This window comes from Python bivittatus, unplaced genomic scaffold (genome assembly GCF_059951505.1).
Source record: "Python bivittatus isolate LINGU-HERP-01145 unplaced genomic scaffold, Pbiv_v1 ctg000840_np1212, whole genome shotgun sequence".
NCBI classification, from domain to species: Eukaryota; Metazoa; Chordata; class Lepidosauria; order Squamata; family Pythonidae; genus Python; species Python bivittatus.
The window spans coordinates 39,782,157-39,804,971 of NW_028277113.1; the positions used below are offsets into that span (position 1 = coordinate 39,782,157).

Below are 22,815 nucleotides of genomic sequence, written 5' to 3' on the forward strand. Positions count from 1 at the left end.
TTCACTTTTGGGGAATGCTCTCCCAAGATAGAAATACTACGCCAGAATTTCCTATCTTAGGCTCAGAAGATCTGCTCTCATATCAATTTTGGCATGTTTTCCTTTGCATAACGAAGGGGCAAATATCTGTCTTCCCTTCCTTTTTCTAAGCTTAGGATTTTCTTTTCCAGTGGCTATCTAAATGTACTTCCTTCATCCATTCTACACAAGAGATTTTCAAAGCACTAAATCTTTAGTGGTACCTATCCCTGGAAACTGTGATAAGTGTTCTCCTATGATGTATTCTTTATTAGTATATAAGAAGAAAAATATAGATTCGCCATTTTTGAGGTTTTCAGAAAGGAATGGCTTATTTTATATAATTTACTGCCTTGCTGATGTGAATCCAGCCATAACTAAACTAATTGCAACAAAGTTGCGGCCATCGTAGTGTACTGTGGTCACATGATCACAATTTGGGCAGTTGGCAACCAATGCAAGTTTACAATGGTCGCAGTGTCCCATGGTCACATGATCACCATTTGCAACCTTCACAGCCAGCTTCCAAGTAAAATCAATGGGGAAGCCAACAGGAAATCACAGTCACATGACATCATGCTTAATGACCTGCAGTGATTCACCTAACAATTGCCGCCAGAACTGATGAACTGCCATTGCAAGTCAGGCACAGACACATGGTTTTTCACTATGCGGCCATGTCACTTAGCAACAGAGTTATCAGTCCCGACTGTGGTCAGTAAGTGAGGATTACCTGTAGTATAATGTATAATATTAAATAATAATAAAAAAATTGAAACAAATCAATCCAACTGTAAGAATTTCTTTTGTGATCTGACAAACCTACCTGTCCTGCTTTACTATACCTATGTCCAGCCAGTATCATATGAAAGGCAAATTTTCTAACCATAGGATTTTTCATGTTTATAAAACAATGTGCAGCTTGCTCCAGCAACAGTGCACTCCGAAGATCTGAATCCTATTAGAAAGAGTGAATAATGAGACAACTTGCAATTATCCTAAAAATAGCAACAAGCTTTGAAGACTAGAACCATGCAAACACCCATTACAAATGCAGTAAAACTGTGTCTGTTTTACATAACTAACACTGAACAAATTATCTATAAAATGCCACTGGAAATGACTACAACAGATCACATGCACAGTTAAATCCACTACATAATCAAACATCATTTTTTTTTTATCTTGAACAGAAACATCCATCAAAGAGGGGGAAATATATCTCAGAAAGGGTTTTTTTTAAATAATGTAGGGTTCTTTTACTGAATTTAAAAAATAGGTCCATAATTTCAATTTCCCAAAACAGAGCTTTTAGTGTTGTAAATTATTTCTAAAACATTTTAGTAAATATTTTTTCAGATTATACTCTTATCACTCATATTTAGTTAAGTATACATTTTCTATCCTCACAGTTAATTTCTCTGAATGTAATTTTATATATCTATTTTAAATACAGTATTGTTTCTCAGTGATTACTAAGAACTGCTACTGAGTGAAAAGACTGAGCATGTTAAAAGGCTCATATTTCTAGCTGATGTTATATTTCTAATTGATTTAAAAACCAGTGAAATATCAGTTAAAGAAGCATATTAGCTCATTGTTTGTTAAGCATTAGTCACAGGATGGACAAAGGCAAAGAATGTTTATAGGAAAAAAACTATTTCAAAGTAAAACTTTATAATAAAATGAGTTCCACAGAGAGATTTATTTAGATTATGTTTTATTCTTATTCACCTGTACCTCAACACATGTCCATTCTGTAGCAACTACAATAATGCTTTAATGCCCATATTCCATGTTCTGAATCACAGACATGCATCAATATCAATGAATTACTTAGTACACTAAGTTTGTTACCCAGAAATCAAAAGAAATTAGCATAATGATGTTACAACATATTTAATGCACTATCTAATCCTCCAGCTACTCCAACTGACATTTCTAACACTCACCGTTCCCATCCAAGCGCTCTGCTGCCATTTTTTTCCACAGAAAAATTAAAAAACAAGAATGTAAGCTTTAAAATATTTCAATTAAACAAAAAGAAAATGAGATTGGGAACAAGAACTGAATATTGCAGCCTAATTCTGAATGTAATTCTGAAATGCTCATTAAAATCTGATTAATAACTATGTTCATTAATATACAACTAAGGCATCATTTATATAGTTTCAAAATATTAATACTTTTTGAATAATTTTAGAATAAGGTTCCTTATGATTCTATTGCCAATAAAAATATGCTTAAATAATTTCAAGGCCTTGCCTTGAAACACTTATATTCATTATTTTTCCTTTTAACTACCTTATGATTTCTAGATAGAAATTTTTTTACTCTATTATCTGAACATGCATGATTTTAAAAGGCATAAAATGTGAAATCGCAAATATTCAGCACCTATACTACATCTACCAAGTCTCTCTATGTGAATGTGTTTTCTTCTTCCCAGATATGAAAATACACAAATGTACTATAACTTATTAAAATGCTATTTTCTTTAAAAAAAAAAAAAAGAAAGAAAACACTTCCAGTGGAATCTATTAGAATGTTGCCAATATGAGTAGTAAGTATAAGGGCTTATTTTGTAGCTATAGCAGAGATTAATGATTTTCCTATACAGGTAGTCCTTGCTTAATGAACATTCATTTAGCAACCATTTGAAGTTACAACAGTGCTAAAAAAACTACTTACAACCAATCCTCATACTTAAGACCATTGCAGAGCCCCCAGGGCCACATGATCGCAATCCAAGCGCTTGGCAACCAGTTCGCACTTATGATGGATTCAGCATCCCAGGGTCACATGATCACCATTTGCAACCTTCCCAGCCAGTTTCTGGCAAGCAAAATCAATAGGGAACTGCATGGCTTAATGACGTGATTCACTTAACGACCGCCACAAAAGGTCATAAAATCAGGTATGGTCATGTGATGCCTCGCTTAACGACCACCCTGCTTAACAACAAATTTTCTGATCCCTATTGTGGTCATTAAACAAGGACTACCTGTAAACAAATAAATGTAGTAGAGTACATGCAATTACATGCAGAAAAAAGTATTACTTTACATCTTACAAATCTTGCTTCCAGATACTTAAGAAATTTATGTTTTTAAAACTGGCTTTTTGCAACATAAAAAAACAACCAATTAAAAACTCATTTACCTCACTGGTTAAACGAATAAGGAGAGCAGCTGCTTCTGAGTATTTTGTTTGGCTTTTTAGTATTTCAGCACTGAGGAGCACACATCTCTCTGCCAGCATCATATTCCTACGAAACACAAAATAAACTCAATTGGTATAACTTAATATCTCATGTGTTGCAACCAGATAAAAAATATGTACTGTACATTGTAATTAAAACTGATAAAAAGGTTCTTTTATTTTCTCCAATTTTGACTATGAAAACATGAACAATTCTAAACACTATAATAATAATCTTGCTATATAGAATACTTATTGAGGATTTAACCTGGTAAAATAACAATAAAAACTTACAAACTGCTGTAGAATAGCATAAAGTTATTTAAAATAAGCATTTGCTTTTGCCTTCAGGAAGGCAATAGTAACTTTGATTATGTTTAAAGAAAATAATTTTATAGTTAAACTATAACTGCTACTACTTCTATTGTTGATATTTCACTAATTAATCAATGCATCATCACTGAACAGTGAAAAATGTTTAATAAGATTGGCTTATCTCCCACTGAGAAGAACCAAAAATAAATAACCACCTACTTGCAGATATCTCTATAGGTCTGAATTGCAGTATCCATGTAATGAGCAGGATATGGTCTTGGTGCTCCTGGCTGAAGAAAAGCAGATACCGCTGCCATTTCCTATAAGGCAAAAGTGGTTATTATCAAGTAATTTTGCTACAATTCTGTAATCAGAAAAGTTTATTTAGGCACAAATAAACATATGCAACTATGAATCAACTACATTTTATGGTACAATAAATGTGGGTTTCCAAGTATAATGTACAGGATCAGTATAATTCACAATGATATGCATGACAAAATCAAACAGTACCACAGAATCTCCAGGACATCCATTTTACTTTTAAAGTCATTTTGAGAACTTTGACTAAAAAACAGTTGGTGCATTTATTTTAAACTGAGTTGGCAAAAATCACGTTAAAGATACAATCAAGGAAGGAAAAAAAAGGGCAATAGAAGCATCCTGCTCCTATACTCTGGCTCTCTTCTGTATCTGCATGAGACCTGGGTTACAGTCGTCATACTTCAAATGTAAACAATAATCTCATGCCAAAGATTATGTGTATATATACTTCAAAATGTTCCAAAGTATAGAAAATTGACAAATTATTTGCAACAGGTGACACTACAAGACAGTATAGCTAGGCTAATGCCCATGTCATTCAAATCAGGAACAGAAGATGCACTGATTTGTTTTTGTTTGAAATACTATAATATATAAAAAGAAATTCCTCTGCTCTTGAACTGAGCTATTCCTTTCAGACCATTTGTTCTCTCTCTCTCTCACATCCCCCATCCCCAGTGCCAACTTTGTGATGATTTTGGTCACACTAGTTTAAAAGGGTGACTGGTAAAGTAATTCCCTCATATCATAATACTGGATCAAGCACTGCCTGTTTTTAACATAAACTATACCTAGTAGACTCAAAAACTGGCTATTAACAGCTTTGGAGTTTTGCTTCAACTCAACAGGAAATTCCTGACTATGACACAGCAATACATGGAATACTGAGCAAAATTCTGATCACATCTCAAAATTTATTTTAAAGGACTAGAAAAGATATCAAAATGGCACCCAAAATGATCAGCAGCAATTTCCCTATGAAATATTTGGGCCTTTTTACCTTAAGGAAAAAAGGTGGAAAGAGAGGGCATGAAATATGTGGGCGTATTAAGTCATATAATCAGTAGATAAATTGTATAGAGAGGAGGTTTTCTCCCAGGTTCACAATGCTAGAATTCAGGATAATCTAATTAAGCTAAAAGGTTAAAGTTTTAGGACAAATACGTTCTGGAGGAAGGGGTTAACTGGAGCCATTGCAGTTGGATATCAGGCCAGGATATACTACCAAGACAGTACTTATTGCACTTGTGGATGACTTCTGGCAAACTCAGGATGGGGGTGGTATATCCAACCTGCCCCCCCCCAAACTTTCATGGTATCCTTTCAGGCTGATATTCAGTTATACATCTCTGGCCTGGGCTCTCCAAGTGATGCACTCAGTGTTTTCCCTGTGCCTGGAGGCTGTTTGGTTTTGGATAGGGAAGAACTGACTTCAGGTCAGTGCTGACAAGACTGGGTGGCTGTTCGGTTTAGAGCCTCTTATATCTAGTGATTTGCCATCTTTAATGCTGCTTGGGGTTACACTTCCCCAGGCAGAGTTAATGCACAATCTGGGGGTCCTCCTGGACTCAAGGCTCCCGTTTAAGGGCCAAGTGGCAGCCATGGCCAGGATGGCCATTGCCTTTATTCCTAGATTGGCACGGCTTACATCACTTAAGCCTTAGTCCTCTCCCAATGGGACTACAGCAATGCACTCTACATAGGGCTGTTCTTGAAGAACATGTGGAAGCTTCAGCTGGTACAAAATGCAGCAGCACATGCAATAGTGTGCGTACCACAGTACACCAACATAACATGCAGCTACATGAGCTGCACTGGCTCTCAGAAGACTTTCAGGTGCAATTCAAGATACTGGTTGTCACCATTAAAACCCTACATGCCATGGAGTCAAGTTACTTGTCAGACTGCCTATCCACAGTGGTTTCTGCCTGTCTAACTCAATCTATCAGAATGAAGCAGTATTGCCTGGTAGGAGCTATGAAATGTACCTTTTCTCTCATGGTACCTGCCTTACCTGGGTGGAGCAGTCTTTACCCAGAGATACAAATGGCCTCAAGAGGGTGATGAAGCCCTGCCTTTTCCCCCAGGCACTGGGGCCAGGATGTTAATGGAGTTTTGGCATGGCTCAGTGTGATCTATGGATGTTAGTAGATTTTATTGAGACCTCAATTTTGTCCTTTTTTTTTATTTATTTGATAATTGTATTATGTTTTTACCCTTGTTCACTGCTCAGTGTTCCTCTGACAGATGGGCAGCCATATAAATTTGTTAAATAAATACACAGAAGTATTTCTTCATGTAGCACATTGTTCACCTTTCAAATTACTCACACAAGATATCATGATAATCATCAATTTGGACAGTTTTAAAAGGCAATTAGACAAAATTCATGGAGAATAAAACTATCAATGGCTACCCAATAATGCCATATTTCATTTACAGTAATAGAGGGAGTATACCTTTCAATACATATTGCTAGAAAACATGAGTAGAAGATATTGTACTTGTGCCCTGCCTGTTAGGTTCCTACTAGTATCAGTGTAGGAACTGATTATCATACCACATGGCATTTTTCTTGCTTCAACAGATCAATTTTATATTCTTATGTAACTATTTTTAAATACAGACATTAGTTTTCACTCTAAGGCATTCACACAGCTTTTAAGTAAGTATATCTCATTGTGAAAAGGATTAGAAGCATTATTTATTTAATCAATTTGTATAGCCAGCCATCTCAACAAGTGACTATGGGCAGCGAACATATTAAATAAAAATAAAAATAATTATATTAGTCTGTTCTAGGTTTTACTTAAGTCTACACTGATTTCAGTGCATTTACATTAGGGATTAAGTAAATCATTTTAAAAAGATGAAGGAACAATATATAAAAAAGTGAAGAGTACAAAATGTCTCACTGTCATTAATGGAATACAAGCAGCTTTGTCCTAGGTTCTTTTTGTCTCATTTAAAATTAGCCTAGAACTTACTGTTTTCAAATACAAAACATCACTCTTCTTCCTAAAAAGAAGAATATTTTGGCTCATTTTTAGGTTGTTACCATGTAACTGAAAAGTTTAATCTTTAATCCTTTTCAAAATATATTTACATTTTAAAAGTTATTAACTTGAAATCTGATAAATTTACAGGTTTCATAACTTCACATAGCTTTATTTATTATTCCATAAGAATATAAACTAATGCTGAAGAAGATCAAAGTGTGGAGAATCTATGTTCTTTTAGATATTGCTAAACTAAGTTCCCAACAACTGTCACAACTTGCTAAGGCTATGGAAATTGTAACACCAATATCTGGAAGACACATTCCCCATTCTTTTTATAATCCAACGTTTAATTTTCCACTTGCAAATCATATGGCAGTACCTAATGATCCTACAACTAACAGCCAAAATCTTTAGGGTTCACCTGGAGCCTGAAATGAGGGGGGTAGGGGAACTAGTAAATGCTTGATTAGTAAATGCTTGATTGGTAAACCAAGTCCATATGTGGAGGCGACTACTGAATGGGCATTAACCTTTCTATATGTCAGCGTATTTGTTTTAATAGGCAGTTAACATGATTCTAATGTTGATTCTGGAGAGTGGACAGAATGTTTCAAACTATTTTATCATGTTTAATAGCTACAGATGTATTCTCTATAAAACTGTCTCCTCCCTGCTATACATTATATGCATTGGCAACAACTTCCAATGCTTCAAGGTTTTAATTAGTTCAATCCTAAGAATTCAGAATGGGATTACATTGTTGTAGGTTACATAAGAGAAGAAATCTGAACCTATAAGATGACACATAACTAATATTCAGTTAAGGAATTTTTTGCAAAGTAACATTTAGAAAAAGAGGCAAATATAAATATTTTCAGATATGCTAATGCACCAACCAGTGCTCCTGCTGCATATAGCATTGCTTGATCATTCAAAAAGTCTTTCTTTGCTGTATGATAGCAACTATATGCCAGTTCATAGTGCTGTACCAAAAAACACAAATCTGCCATTTTCCTGATTTGAAGCTCTGGTGCTTCTGGAGAGTACCTGAACATGAAAACAAATAAAAACACACAATTTATAGAAAATAAAGCATACCACATTCATAAAGATACAAGCTTCAAACCAAGGTGCAGTCAGTCAAAATCGCCAGCTTAACTTATCTCAAAGGAAAGGCATAATGATAACAGCCATTTCTAGCTTATCTGTAACGTTTTTTACTCAGGGGTATACTGGTCCCCTGCATGGAAGTTATATATCATAGCTAACACTAACTGATTGTCCTCTTCTCTATTTAGTTTCAAATCTCTTAGAAAATAGGTATGCCTGGATACAAAGTTTTCCATCCCCAACAAAACAATTACATTCATGGGGCATGCCATTCCATATATGTGATCGTATCTTCCATTCATGTAACAAAAGCTTTGGACCCAACCCACCAAGAAGAAATTAATTCATCTTAAACATTTTACAAAAAAAAAGGATTGATTACCAATTCTAATTTCAACAAAACTATATAGAACAGAGTGTTCTTTCCTTTTCTAATGTCAGATATAAGTGTATGCACTCTCAAAGACACAGTAACACTGAAAATAAAAATAGGAATATTTCTTATCCAGTTGTAAAATTTGTCAAAACCTATGTATCCCAGGCCACATATCTGAATGCCAAGTACAATAGTCATTAAAATGCAACTTTTAGTTGCAGCATATACATTATGAGTATATCCAAAGAACAAAGAAAGAATCTGAAGGACATGTATTCAACTACTTTTTTAGACAAGTTGGCCATTGTAGCAAGCTCATTTTAGCATATAAAATTATATGTATATGTGGTGCATGTATTCAATATGCACAAATCTTTTGACCCCACATGCAACCCCTTCCTTCCTCCTCTCTCAGTGCCCCCTAAATAAATGAGAAAACCTTCAATTAACCACAGTTACTCAATTGAGATTCCTGTGGTCAACACATGATTTTTAAGCAGTGTGGCAGACAGTGCTAAGAGGAGCCAGTGGTTGCGGTACATATTGGCATTAATGACATCAGAGAAAATAGCTGGATAATTTGAATCTCCAAGTTGTCTTTCTCAGAAATGCTACCTATATTCACACAGAGAAAATCAGACAAGCAGAACTGAGCAGTCTCAATGTGTGAATGAGACAATGGTGCTAGAGGCAGGGGAGAGATTTAGATTTGTCAGGTTTTATGATACCTTTCAGGAGAAGCCACATCTGTATAAAAAGGATAAACTGCACTTGAATCAGGAGGGTAGTAGAATACTGTGTGCAATATTAGAAAGGTGCTACAGCAGCTATTATTCTGATCCCATGGAGGAAAGTAGATAGGAGGCAAGTGGACAAAAATACATTTGCTTCGCATTGTTAAAAGTAATACAATTGGAAGCATGTTTATCAATTTTGATAATAAAGTTGACTTAATTTTTCTGACATGAAGTTCAGCATCCCTTCTATTATAACTTTATTGGATATGCATGGTTTTCTATTATGATGATGATTCTTTTAAAACGTAAGCTGCTTAAATTCATTCTGGAGTTGGGCAGCCTTTAAATCTAATAAAATAAATTTGGGGGGGAAAATCACCCCCAGAAGTTGAGGGTGAATTTTTTTGTAATTCTTCAGAAGGAGTTAGTGTAGATTTCAGAAATGAGTAGTCAACCATGAAAGCCACAAGATCACAAACTTAAAAGGGCATGCTACACAGAATATCCAACAGCAGGGGCTTATGTGCAAATGCCAGGAGCCTCAAAGTCAAATTAGGAAAGTAAGAGTGTTTCATAATGAAAGAAAACAAGTATTACAAGCATTATACACCCTGATGGAATAAAACTTTTTCATGAAATACCTCTTGATAAAAGGTTTTGAAAAGATAGGAAAGGGTATAATGGAAACCTATATGTCAAAGAGGGCATCGATTCTCATAAAGTTTTCTCCTGAATCATTGTGGGTGTCCATATCAATCCACAAAATTATTTTAGTACTAGGGAAATGTGCTAGGGAAAGGAAAGGCGGCACCTTGCAAAGGAGACGGGAACAGTTGCCGGTAACATGGAAGCCACGCACGCCCGAAAAAGACGCGAAGCAACGGAAACCCCGCCTCCTGCGCTCACCAGCTGGGCTCTGCTCTAGGAAGGAGGCAATTGCAAACCACTTCCGAAACACCTTGCCTTGAAAACTGCAGGGATTCATCCAGGCAGTCACCGCAGAATCAGTAACGATTGAGTGCGGATTTAAAAAAAAAAGGGAAATGTTATCACTTCCCTGACCAATAATCTAAAGCTGATGTATAGATGGAAAGTAGTTATGAGAGACTGCAATCATCTTCATAAATACTGAGAAAATGCATGTTCTGGATATGGCAGAAACCAAGTTGCTTGTGTCAAAACAACAACAAAGATGATATAGCACTGGACTTAATTTTAAATTGTGCTCAGAATTTTGTCCAAGATCTAAAAGTTCTGGAGAACTGATCTTCATGTTATAATCATCAACTGACATGTGAATGGATGCTTGCCAAGAACAGAGTCATATCTGACCTCAGAAGAAGAAACTTCCAAAAAGAATGAGGGCATCATTGAAAAGAAAAATGAAAGGATAGTAGTAAGAGCCAATTTCTCCACAATGCTTGAAGGTTATTCATAGCTATAATAGTATATCAGCTAGAATCTACACCTAAAATCATGAGAGGTACCATGTAGTCAAAAAAGGCACCAGAGTAGTTAATAAGCAGCATCACAGTTGCTATTAAAGACAAGAGGGCTTCCTTTAAAAAAAAAACAGAAGTCTTCCTCAGCTGAAGAGTACAATGTGGAACATAAAATCTGGCCAGAGAAATAGAGGCAGTCAATAAAAATGACCAAGCCAAATAATAATAATAATTACAACAACAATAATAATAGCAGCAGCACCAGCACCAGCAGCACCAGCACCAGCAAACCATGAAACAAAGAATAACAAATTCTTCACATATATTTGGAATAGGAAATTGACCAAGGAGACCACTGGATGATGGGGGTATGAAAGGTATGCTAGAGGGAGAGAAAGAAATAGCAAGAAACTGAATTAATTCTTTCTTTGTATCTTCACTGACAAAGATGTAGGATCTAAGTTGATTTTTTTCAGGAACAAGATCAGACAAACTGAGCCAAACAAGGTAAAGAGAAATTAAAGTATAAGTCAAATGGACAAAAAAATTAACATATCCCTGGTTACAGATGGTATCCATCCAAGAATTTTTAAACAACTTAAATATGAATTTGCTGACCTTTTCACAAAAAATATGCAATTGCTCTTTAACACTACCATCTATTCCCAAGAAATTGAAAACACAAATATGAGCCCATTTTTAAAAATAAAATTGAAGGGTGATAAAGGAAACTATAAGCCAGTTAGCTTCACATCTGTCCCAGGAAAAATGTTGTTTTTTTTTAAAGCAAACATATATAAGAATACGCCTCACTTGTCCTTGGCTATATGGATTCCATAAAGGTTAAGACTTGTCTCTCTAACCTTCTAGACATTTTGAGCCTGTCAACAAGCACGTAGACAAAGGTGACATAATAGATCATGTATACCTGGACTTTCATAAAAGCCTTTGATAAAGTCCCTCAACAAAAGCATGAGCAAACTTAGCTGCCATGGGGTAAGAGGATAGGTGCTCTCATGGATTGACAACTGGTTAAAAAACAGAAAATAGAGAGTAGGAATAAATGGGTGATTTGTACACTAGCAGATAGTGTAAACCACTAATACAATAATGGAATCTAAGCTGGCAGTGACTGCCCAGAAAAGGGATCCTGGAATCACAACAGACCGCTTGATGAAGAAGTTAAGCCAGTGTGCAGTTGCTATTAAAAAAAAAGTTCCATGCTGGGAATACTGGAACCAAAACTGTCAATATAATAGCATCCATATACAAATGATCACTTAGGGTAGAACAAGTCAGGATCTTAAACCACAATTTAAAATCTGGATAAATATCCTGGCTTGTTACAGACTTGTTAACAGTAGCTTCCAATTTGGACATAAAGGAAAACTATGGTTTTCTCTATGGTTAAGTTTATTAATTTAATCATGATGAGCTCATAAAGGAGATGATCATGGGGTAGCATCTGTAAGCAAAAGGCCTAACTGGAGGTGTGATTATCCAAAGTAGTTGATATTATTAACTGTGTTATTAAAAATAACAAGGAAGTACATTTTTATTTATTTTATTTTTAATTTAAATTTATTAGCCACCCAACTCCAATGGACATGGAAATCAGAAAAAGCAAAACCTAATAAAAATCAAGTACTCTGCATTTTTAGAAACAGATCTACTTACAACAAACCAGATGTGGTTTTCAGTTCATTCACACTTTTCTCTGGAACTTTGCTGCCAGTAAACCACTTTTTGGTTGCAGAAAATAAAGATCGACTCAAGCCTTTCCTGGATATTAACTGAAAGATAGAAATATGTTCTCACTGAAATGCTATAGTTTATTATTCACAGAGAGCAGTTACTTTTCAGATATTTATATCTATTTACAAAAATTATGTATTCCATGCAAAATCTGAAACACTAGATTTGTCATGTAGGCTTCATAACAGAAAGAGAACTGAAAATAAATCTGCTTGTTTTTATACTAATCTATGGTGCAACCACCTTGGAATGCTGCGTACAGTTCTGTCCACTGCATGTCAAACAGCATTTGTAGAGCTGGAAAACATTCAGAAAAGGGCGCTATAAAAATGAACAAGACTGTAGTAACTTGTTTGAGAGAAATTTGTAACACTGAGAGCTGGCAGTGGGGCTTTTTCTTCCTAAGTCTATAAGATGATGGGTGAGGCATCATGACTGAAGCCCCACCCTTTTTATACATATGTCAATGTCATACACACCGCACACACACACACGCACAAGCAACAGGACTTCAACTGTGACACTGCACCCACCAACTTCAGATTTTGACACCTTCCCTGAGGATGCCCAGGCTGGCAGCTTTTTAGCTTAGAAAATTGTAAACAAGAACACATAACAGAAATAAACAGAAGGCATGACAAAGATGTAATACTTCTTACTCATTGTTTCTTTTTCACCAGTACCCCAAAAAGGAATGATGTGACGAATGTGTATGTGTCTGTACATATGCATGGGATAGATGGGACCTTTCCCCCTATCTTTAGAGGACTAGCACTCAGATCATCCAATTCTGGACAAAGACTTTTTTCTTCCCTTACAGAACACTTTTAAAATATAATAAGTACTTATCACAAGACCTAGTGATAGCTACCAATTGGGATAGTTTTAAGAAAGCATTAGAAAAAGTAACATGACTATCAGATTTTAAATCATAATGACTTTATTTTATCTGCAGTAGTATGCCTCTAAAAACAAGTTGCTGGGGAATCCTCATGAAAGAGGACTACCTCCTCCCACTTGTGAGTGCCCCATAAGCATCTGGCTGACCATAGATATTAACCAGAAAGACCTTTAGTCTGATTTAGTAGGAGTTGTATACTTTTAATATAGCTTTTAGTTTGGATCTTGGTCAACACAAAGTGCAGAGATAATATCTTAAATACAGCAAAGTGATCAGGAGCAAGCCAAAGGACACATAGACACCCTTTTTCCATAGAAATCCTTCCTATGCTTCCTTTGTAGGCTGGACAATAATATTAACTAAACAGGACTAGGAACTAGCTCTGAAGTTGATCTGCAAATGATAAACACCGTTCATATGTCTTAGCGTGAATCTAGCGCTATCAAATGTTTAACATGTTTCAGAGTTCCAGGGAAAGGGGAAGAGAAATTTGGATAGGAGATGAAAGATTTTAAGAGTATTAACATCATAAGAGACTAATCTGTTAAGAGATATATTGCTAATAAAATGAAACATTATAAAAATAGCTAAGTACATCATGATTTCGGAATAAGTTTGCAAATATGAACAAAACTACAAACCTACTTTATACATGCATTGCACTAAAGCTCATGATACAACCAAATTTTTTTTTGACATGGAGAACTCTTGAGTCAGATCATTAAAAAAAAAATCATAAGCCACCGTACATTATTCACTTACATTGGGAGAAAAAATATTTTATAAATATGGTGGTAAGGATGATTTTTCTTTGGAATTTGGTAAAATGTATGACATTTTTTAATATAAAGACGTTAAAATGGACAGGCCTAGTATGACTTTTTTTCTTTTTAAGGCTGTATGCACTGATTGTGTATGTCATTATCCCAAAGTTGTTTAAAAGCTACTGGTAGTCTGTTGTAAAGAGAAAGGAAGTTTTGTACTCAACCTGACATTTTATGAAAAGGTATAAGGTTTATTCAGAAAATATACATCACTAACAAAACAAACTGTTGCACTATTATAAACCAAGCAAGCTGCTAAATCTAGTATTATTTCAAGAGAAAAGTTGACATGATCAGAGATAATAAATGCCCGAGGAGTTAGGGGATCAGTATACAGTTACTGTAAGAAATGTTTACCTCTATAAGAAACGTATAATATTGCAGAATTACCAGAAAAATAAATAAAAGTTATCTGTATCTGTTAAAACTATGATCAGGATTTTATAAAATGCTAGGAAAAAAACTCCAAAGAATACTAGAGCCACTGGAAAAGTTTTCACCAACCCATCCTTATCCTTAAGTATTTTTATAATATATCTAACTACACCCTCTCCTCATTTAGTGACCACAATCCATTCCTTAAAGAGAGATGCTGCGAAGATCACTGGTTGCTGCCATCTCATTTAGATAAAGTTCTCTCGTACAGTGTCCTGTGCCTGACCCAATTTTTCCCCTTTGTTTGCCCCCTCCCAGGGCAGAGAGATTGTTTAAACAAGCTATCTCTTTCTGAGCTGCTTTTGTCCACAGCACAATGCTTCCCTAACAGGCAAGTTAACAAACTCAGCTCTGTGACCTTAATTAGTTGATTATAACCCACTGACAGACTGCCTCAGCTGCTTGAAACTGACTAGACCTTAGTTTCACACTGAATACTTTTGTTGTCAGGCACATGAAATATGGTCGTAAATATGCGCATTAGTAGGAAAGTGAATTTTTATTATTATTACCATTGTATGATGAGGAATGGCTGTATTAGATTTGTTAAGCTACCTGATTCCAGAAAGACTCTGGGCCTGCTTAAAATATGACCATACGTAAGTTAAAAACACAATTAGCTAAAACAACATGACTGCCTAGAATAAAACAGGGAGGGAAGGAGGGAGGTCCATGGGCATCCTAACCCCAGGCCTGGGAACAGAGCTAAGTCTTAAGGGACTTCCAGAATCCTTGGACAGTGGGAACTGTATGTATCTCAAGAGGCATGTTGTTCCAGAGGGCAGGGGCTGCAACAGAGAAGGCACGCTTCCTCAGTCCACAAGATGACAACATTTAATTGAGGGCACCTAGAGTGCATCCATTCTGCCTAAACATGCCAGACAAGCAGAAACAACTAGAGACGGATAGTCCCTCAAGTAACCTGGCCCTATGCTATGAAGGGTTTATAGATAATGACCAGGACGCTGAATTGCACTCAGAAGCCTACTGGTAACCAATGTAGCTCATGCAGCAGCAATGACACATAGGAATAACAAGAAATACCCATTACTGCCTGTGCTGCTGCATTTTGAACCAGCTGTCGCTTCTGGGTGGTCTTCAAGGGCAGCCCCACGTAAAGCATATTGCAATAGTCTAATTGTGAAGTGACTAGGACATAAGCGACAGCCTGAAGGGACTCCTGGTTGAGGAAAGGGCACAACTAGCATACAATGTGAACTTGTGCAAAGGCTCTCCTTCACAGTGCAAAGAGCTGTCACTTGCTTTTTGAGCAGAAACTGCAAGTCCAGGAGGACTCCCAAGTTGCACACTAGTCTTGAATGGGGAAATGTAACCTCATCCAAACCCAAAGGTGAAACAGTCTCCTACCCAGGGGGACGCAAACAGCCACAGCTATTCAGTCTTGTCAGGATTAAGCAGAAGTCTGTTCCTCCCCATCCAGACCTGAACTGCCTCCACACGCTGGGTCAGTACATTGACAGAATCACCTGCGCAGCCCAGGGTTGAGATGTACAACTGGGTATCATTCACATACTGATGATACCGAACCCCAAACTGACAGATGAGCTCACTCAGAGTTTTCATGTATGAGCATTGGACCCCGAGGCTTTCCACAAGTGAGAGGCCACAGGAGCAATCTCTCTCCTCCTATCAATATTGATTAGGACCGATCACTGAGGAAAGAGGTGAACCACAGCAACATATAATCTTCTAAATTAAAATTATAATTAAAAATAGTGTGGCTCAACTTAGAAATTGAAATATTAGAAAATTGTGTGGGCTACATTTTAAGTACCAAACAGATATTTTAACAAAAACTGATAATCTTGATAATGGATTATACAAACAGGAATCCAGCATAATGGCTGGATTCTGCCCTCCATACAAAGAACCCTACATATGGAAAGGCAGACAATTTTCCTTTTTAGCTGCAACTTCTTGTGTTAAATACTGCTATCCTTATCTTCAGAAGGCACAATAGATCCTTTGTTTTAGGAAATACAGTGATACCTCGGGATACGAACGCCTCTGCTTGCGAATTTTTCGGGTTACGACCAGCTCTGGCCCCAAAATTTTACCTCGGTTTGCGAACTCCGCCTCGGGGTACGAGCCATTTTCCGCCCGTGCCACGTGGTCCGCGGCCATTTTCTGCCCGTGCCACGTGGTCCGCGGCCATTTTTCCGCCCGTGCCACGTGGTCCGCGGCTGTTTTTCCGGCCCTGCCGCGTGGTCCGCGGCCGTTTTCGCGCCGCACCACGCCGCGCCCGGCCGCTTTCCGTGTGGTCCGTGGACACCAGAACGGATTAACGGTAATTACATTGAACCTTATGGGAAATTGCCTCGGGTTGCGACCAAATTCGGGCGGAGGGCGGAACGGATTAACCGGATTTACATTGAACCCTATGGGGAAATTTGCCTCGGGGTGCGACCAAATTCAGAGGGCGGAACGGATTAACCGGATTTACATTGAACCCTATGGGGAAATTTCCTTCGGGTTACGACCAACTCGGGATACGCCCAGAGTCACGGAACGGATTAAGTTCGTATCCCGAGGTACCACTGTATATGAATCTATAGGTCTATCCCATCTATTTAGCAGTGTTATATAACTCTCTTCAGCAGCAGATATTAATTCAAAGGCAAGAATAATTGTTCATTATTTGTCATTATATATTTTATCAAAGTAATCTGGGGGGCTTCAGGGTCTGGTGACTTGTCATCTTTGACTCTGGACAGGTTGCACTCCCCCAGACCTGGGGTCTTCCTGAACCAAGGCTCCTGTTCGAGCAGGTGGCAGCGGTGGTTAGGGGGGCCTTTACACAGATTGGTCTTGTGTACCAATTGCTTCCTTTCCGGGACCAAGAGGCCTTGCTCACTCATGCCTTAGTCAATCATATTATGCACATATACTTTGACATAAGCCATACTGAGTTCATCAGGACTTTCATTGAAATAAACATATTGTCAGAACCTGCATCAATCAAATGTTAATCACAAGAGGACTGATTTAATAGCTATAGTAGTCAATAGGAATTTGCTTGCTTTGATTCTACCATTTGTAACGGGGGGGGGGAATAGTAGCTAATAGGTGTGCTTGGGGTATTGCTTTGAGATTGATAGTTGCTTACACTGATATGGGAATTTGTAGCAAGACATGAAGGCAGACAAAACCGGTGGTAGCCTGAAGGCCAGGAAGAATTGTGTTATCAAGGAGAGGAATTTACAAGGCCACAATCCTGTGAGAAAGAAATCAGGAGCCAAAACAGAAGGGGGGGAAGAAGGGAAAAGTAGAGGGAAATTTACATGGGCTTTAGGTTGAGAAGGTGGAACCCCGCCAACATATGGAGCTGGGGTTAGCAGCCGTAAATGAACAATGCCAAGGGAGGAAACCCCAGACGGGAGGGGCTGCTGAAATTCCTGAGCAGTATAGAGGCTTGGCAAAAGTTTTTAGTGAGGCTGAATCCAACCAATTACCGCCACACCACACCACTGACTGTGAGATTGAGCTGGAGCCAGAGATGGCAGCAGTGGTCACCAGGTCACAGAGCAAAGCCACAGAGCTTTCCCCTGAGTCAGAATTGCTCAAAGACTTAAATAGCTTATTGGAAAAGGATGAATGGTGGAAAGCAGATAGACTATACATCCCCCGAGAAGCTCGTAAGCAGGTAATGCAAAGAGGCCATGATAATAAAACGGCAGGCCATTTTGACTTTGTAAAAACACTACATCTATTACGCCAACAGTTTTGGTGGCCTTCCATGAGAAAAGACGTAGCCGATTATGTAAATACCTGTCCTGTCTGTGCTATGGCTAAAAGGCGGGGGGGGGGAGCCATGTGGGTTGTTACAGCCAGTAGCAAGCCCTACAAGACCCTGGAAAGAGATTGCAATGGACTTCATTGTGGATTTGCCAGAGAGCAGAAAAAAGACTGTGATTTGGACTGTGACTGACTTGTTTTCTAAACAAACACACTTCATCCCTTGCAAATCAATTCCCTCAGCGCCTGAATTAGCTGGATTGTTTATTCAACACATATAGATTACACGGTTGTCCAGAAAGGGTGATCAGCAACAGGGGGGGTCTAGTTTGCCTCAAAATTCTGGAGGGCATTTTTAAAACCTTTGGGATCCAAGCAAGCCATGAGCTCTTCTTTTCATCCTCAGACAGACAGAGCGACAGAGGAGGCATGCTGGGTTGGAGCAATATCTAAGATACTTTATAAACTATCAACAGGACAATTGGGTGGATTTATTACCTTATGCAGAAGTTGCTTACAACAACGCTGTACATGATAGTACAGATCTATCCCCTTTCAAAATTCTATCAGGCCAGGACTTTGTACCTATACCTGAACTGCCTCATGAAAAGACAGGAATCAAATTGGTGGATGAGTGGGGGGACAGAATAAGGCAATTATGGCCAATCACAGAAAAAGCCATTTTAAAAGCAAGAGAAAGCTATAAGAAACAAGCAGATAAAAAGAGAGCACCACGTGAACCTTGGAAGGTGGGGGACAAGGTGTGGTTATCCACAAAGAATCTAAAATCATCACAAGCCTGTAAAAAACTTGGATACAAATTTGTAGGACCATTTGAAGTGGAGAAAGTAATAAATCCTGTTTCAATACGCTTAAAATTCCCCAAAAATCTAAGAAAGGTTAATCCTGTTTTCCACAGTGATCTGTTGAAACCATACAAAGAGTCTGATAAATGGAGACCAGCAGTGCCTAATCCAGAACCAATCATGACTGAAGGAGAACAACACTTTGAAATCAAAGAAATATTGGACTCCAGAAAACATAAGGGGGACATTCAGTATTTAGTGCATTGGAAACATTTCCCCAAATCCTTTGCTGAATGGGTCTCAAAGAAACATGTTAAAGCACCTGACTTGCTCTTAGAATTCTATAAAAAATATCCAGACAAGCCTAAGTGAAATACTTGAGAAAATGTAATTTATATATCAGTAATCAAATAACCTTAAATTATTGTCTTCCAGGCTTCCAGACCATCGTGGGGAAGAGGGTTCTTTTGAGGGGGCAGCATGTCAGAACCTGCATCAATCAAATGTTAATCACAAGAGGACTGATTTAATAGCTATAGTAGTCAATAGGAATTTGCTTGCTTTGATTCTGCCATTTGTAATGGGGGGGGGAATAGTAGCTAATAGGTGTGCTTGGGGTATTGCTTTGAGATTGATAGTTGCTTACATTGATATGGGAATTTGTAGCAAGACATGAAGGCAGACAAAACTGGTGGTAGCCTGAAGGCCAGGAAGAACTGTGTTATCAAGGAGAAGAATTTACAAGGCCACAATCCTGTGAGAAAGAAATCAGGCACCAAAATAGAAGGGGGGGGAGGGGAGAAGGGAAAAGTAGAGGGAAATTTATGTGGGCTTTAGTTTTAGCAATGCTTTGCTTCAAGCTGCATGTACCAACCAATAAAGGAGCATTTATCTGAACCAGGCCTGGTTTCACGAGAATTCTTCTGAATTGGGGTTTGGACTTTGTGGACTTGACACATATACAGGATTTGTTCTGAATAGTGTCAAGATTTTAGATAACAGGTTTTGAATGTGAATCTAGTTTGAATTTCAGCTAAGCCAAAATAACTATCAGCCAAAAAAACAAAAAACTATCAGCCAAAAGGAAAAAAAAACCATTATCGTAAAAAGAAAATTACTTACCTGATCATTAAGCTGCCTGATAGTTTTCTCTATATGTGGCAAAAGTCCTCTAAAAGTGAATTCTTGTATGAATTGCCGAATTCGATCATGATCTGTGAGTGTCAAACAAGTGCCGTGAGGTGTCCACATATTTGACTTCTTTGATTCGTGCATAGATGAATTTGGCTTTACGTAATCTGTGCCATCAAAACAACTACTGTCACTAGCATGATCCAACTGAAGTGGGTGAGTCTTAAAGTTATTTGATAAACCATCTAAGAAAAACAAATTATGCAAACAATTATTAATTATGACTTGAAAATGCCTACAGTAGTCCTCAACTTACTACGGCAATTGGGACAGGAATTTCCATTGCTAAGCAATGCAGTCATAAAGCGCAACCACATCACTTAGCAATGGCAATCCCTGCGGTCCTGGTTGCCATCATTAACTGAATCCCAGCGTCATTAGGCAAGGCAACTTCCTAACAGCATCCCACAACCAAGTCAGCGGGGAAGCCAGCAGGAAGTTGCAAGTCCCAGGTGTCTCACAAGCAGGCCAACAGACAGGTAAGTGCCTGCTGTCGGGTGGGGGAGGGCACAAGGGGGTGCGTGAGGGAGGTGGGGCAAGGCTTCGGAAGGGTATGTGGGGATGCTCAGGGGTGTGTGAGGGTGTGAGGGAGGTGTGTCGAAGCTTGGGGAGAGTGTATGGGGGTGCGTGAGTGGCCAGTGCAGCGCAAACGCAGGAGGACTGAGGAGGATATGCAGGTGGGGGAGACTTGCCCAGCAACTTGCAACCTTCCCTGGCGGCTTCTCCACTGACTTTCTGAGGAAGCCAGCAGGGAAGGTCACAAATGGTGATCTTGCGGGGCACTGCAACCGGTAGTAAGTGCAAGCTGGTTGCCACGCACCCAGATTGTGATCACATGACTACAGGGGTGCTGGGATGGCTGGAACTCCAAGGACCAGTCGTAACCACCATTCATTCAGCACTGTTGTAACTTTGAACGGTCGCTGAATGAATGGCCGTAAGTCGAGGACTACCTGTATGCATAATAAAATTTTACTATCTTGCAAGATTTCAGACTTTCAGAATATTTATATAAGTACACACATCCATATCAATTCACAAACCCACATACATACATGTGCATATGTATCAGGTAATCTCACAATATCTGACCATTATAAAAGGCAAGTTTCAGCACCTTATTCATCAAAGGCCCTTATTTAATTTTTTCCAGCCTCCAATGGCTTCAGAGAATATGGCAGTAATGTAATGACAGTCTTGAGGGGACAGGACTGAAATTTCCAGTTTCAGGGAAGATTTTTAAAGATAATATTAGTGTGTTGCCTTAGTGGAAGCTTAAGACACTTATTTTAGCATTGTTATACCTCTCTTCCAAAGTACTGAAGGGGGAAGGTAAGCAAAGACTATCTCAGAAGTCTGCTCATCTGGACTCTCCCCTCTCCTCCCATTGGTTTATTGCTCTCAAATGACCTCTTATTTTTGCCTTTTAAAGCACTATTTAAGTTTTTATTTATAATCATACTGTTAAGTAAACTGTCTTGGCAAAATGGCTACCTGAAAAGTAGGATATACCATATTTACCTGAAAGGAAGATGCCTCTGAATTTACGACATTTCAGCAAAAGAGGAAGTATGGTAAACATAAAATTATAAGCAAACAAAAATACCTGGGGAATGCCCTGCTTCCCCATCGTGTATCCAGAGTTGCCAATTCAGCCACAAATACTCATCCTATAAAGTGTGCCTTTGACACAATATGCATACATACACACACACACCCTGCCCAAAAGAAAAGGGTAGAATAAGGTAAATAATAACTTTTGTAATTTCTCTCTATGATAAGTAACTCCATTTATAAAATTAAATGATCCTCAATTGCATATGACAAGTATTCTCTGTCATACACACATGCCACTATCTCACACAGAAATGTATAAATACACACACATTTAACTCTCGTCATCCAGCATATATAGTGAAAGGAAAGGGAAAGGAACTCATCTGCAATAAATATGTTCTTGATGACAAATGATCTTTTATAAACTGGTGAAGGTATGCAAACTCTGGTGTGATCAAAATGAGATCTAAAATACTTAGAATGGTCTTATTTATTTCAAAGAAATGCACCTTTGGAATAATTATCTAACCCATCCAGCGGTATGAAGTGATCAGAATTCTTATTTGAAATTACTGTATATGTGCCATCTTCAGAAACTTCCTGTCAGAATAAAATATACAAAAACACTTTCAATTTTATAAAAATATTATGCATCAAAATATTTTAGAAATGACTTATTTTCCAAAGAGTTTGCTTAGACACTAAATTTTAAACAATTTGGCCTTACCTAGAAATACTCACTTTTGAAAGACAGACACACGAGATTCTCACTAAATTGCAGATCAATATTTAGACAACTTTTGTGCAGACTCTTAGGGGATCAACATTTTGTACATATTTAAGCATAAATAAGGACTAGACAACCTGTGACCCATTGGGTTATCGTTTCAGAGATATTTCCTTACCAGATTCCTCAATGCCTTCAACAATGGCAGAGTTCCTAATGTACTGCTGTCACTGGAAAAGTTCTTAAAAATTCAGGGGGATATTCAGAGATGTATCTGCCTTGAAAATAGCCATGTCATTCATACTGAACTGTATAGCCCAGTCAAACATCAGGAGCTG

General features: G+C 37.9%; 1 protein-coding gene across 3 annotated transcripts in view; it reads right to left on the reverse strand.

Annotated features, from left to right (window-relative positions):
* Positions 1-22,815, reverse strand: part of TRAPPC8 (trafficking protein particle complex subunit 8) — a 77,886-nt gene that overhangs the window by 33,238 nt on the left and 21,833 nt on the right. For 2 of the 3 annotated variants that reach the window (XM_007439427.4, XM_007439428.4), the window contains 7 exons: positions 22,260-22,350; positions 20,125-20,378; positions 12,203-12,318; positions 7,757-7,907; positions 3,754-3,854; positions 3,181-3,286; positions 845-976 (listed from right to left, as the gene is read on the reverse strand). In XM_007439427.4, coding sequence (XP_007439489.1) covers positions 845-976; positions 3,181-3,286; positions 3,754-3,854; positions 7,757-7,907; positions 12,203-12,318; positions 20,125-20,378; positions 22,260-22,350 — 951 coding nt within the window. The remainder of the gene's footprint in view (positions 1-844; positions 977-3,180; positions 3,287-3,753; positions 3,855-7,756; positions 7,908-12,202; positions 12,319-20,124; positions 20,379-22,259; positions 22,351-22,815) is intronic. The other variant, XM_025173937.2, reaches the window with a different exon arrangement.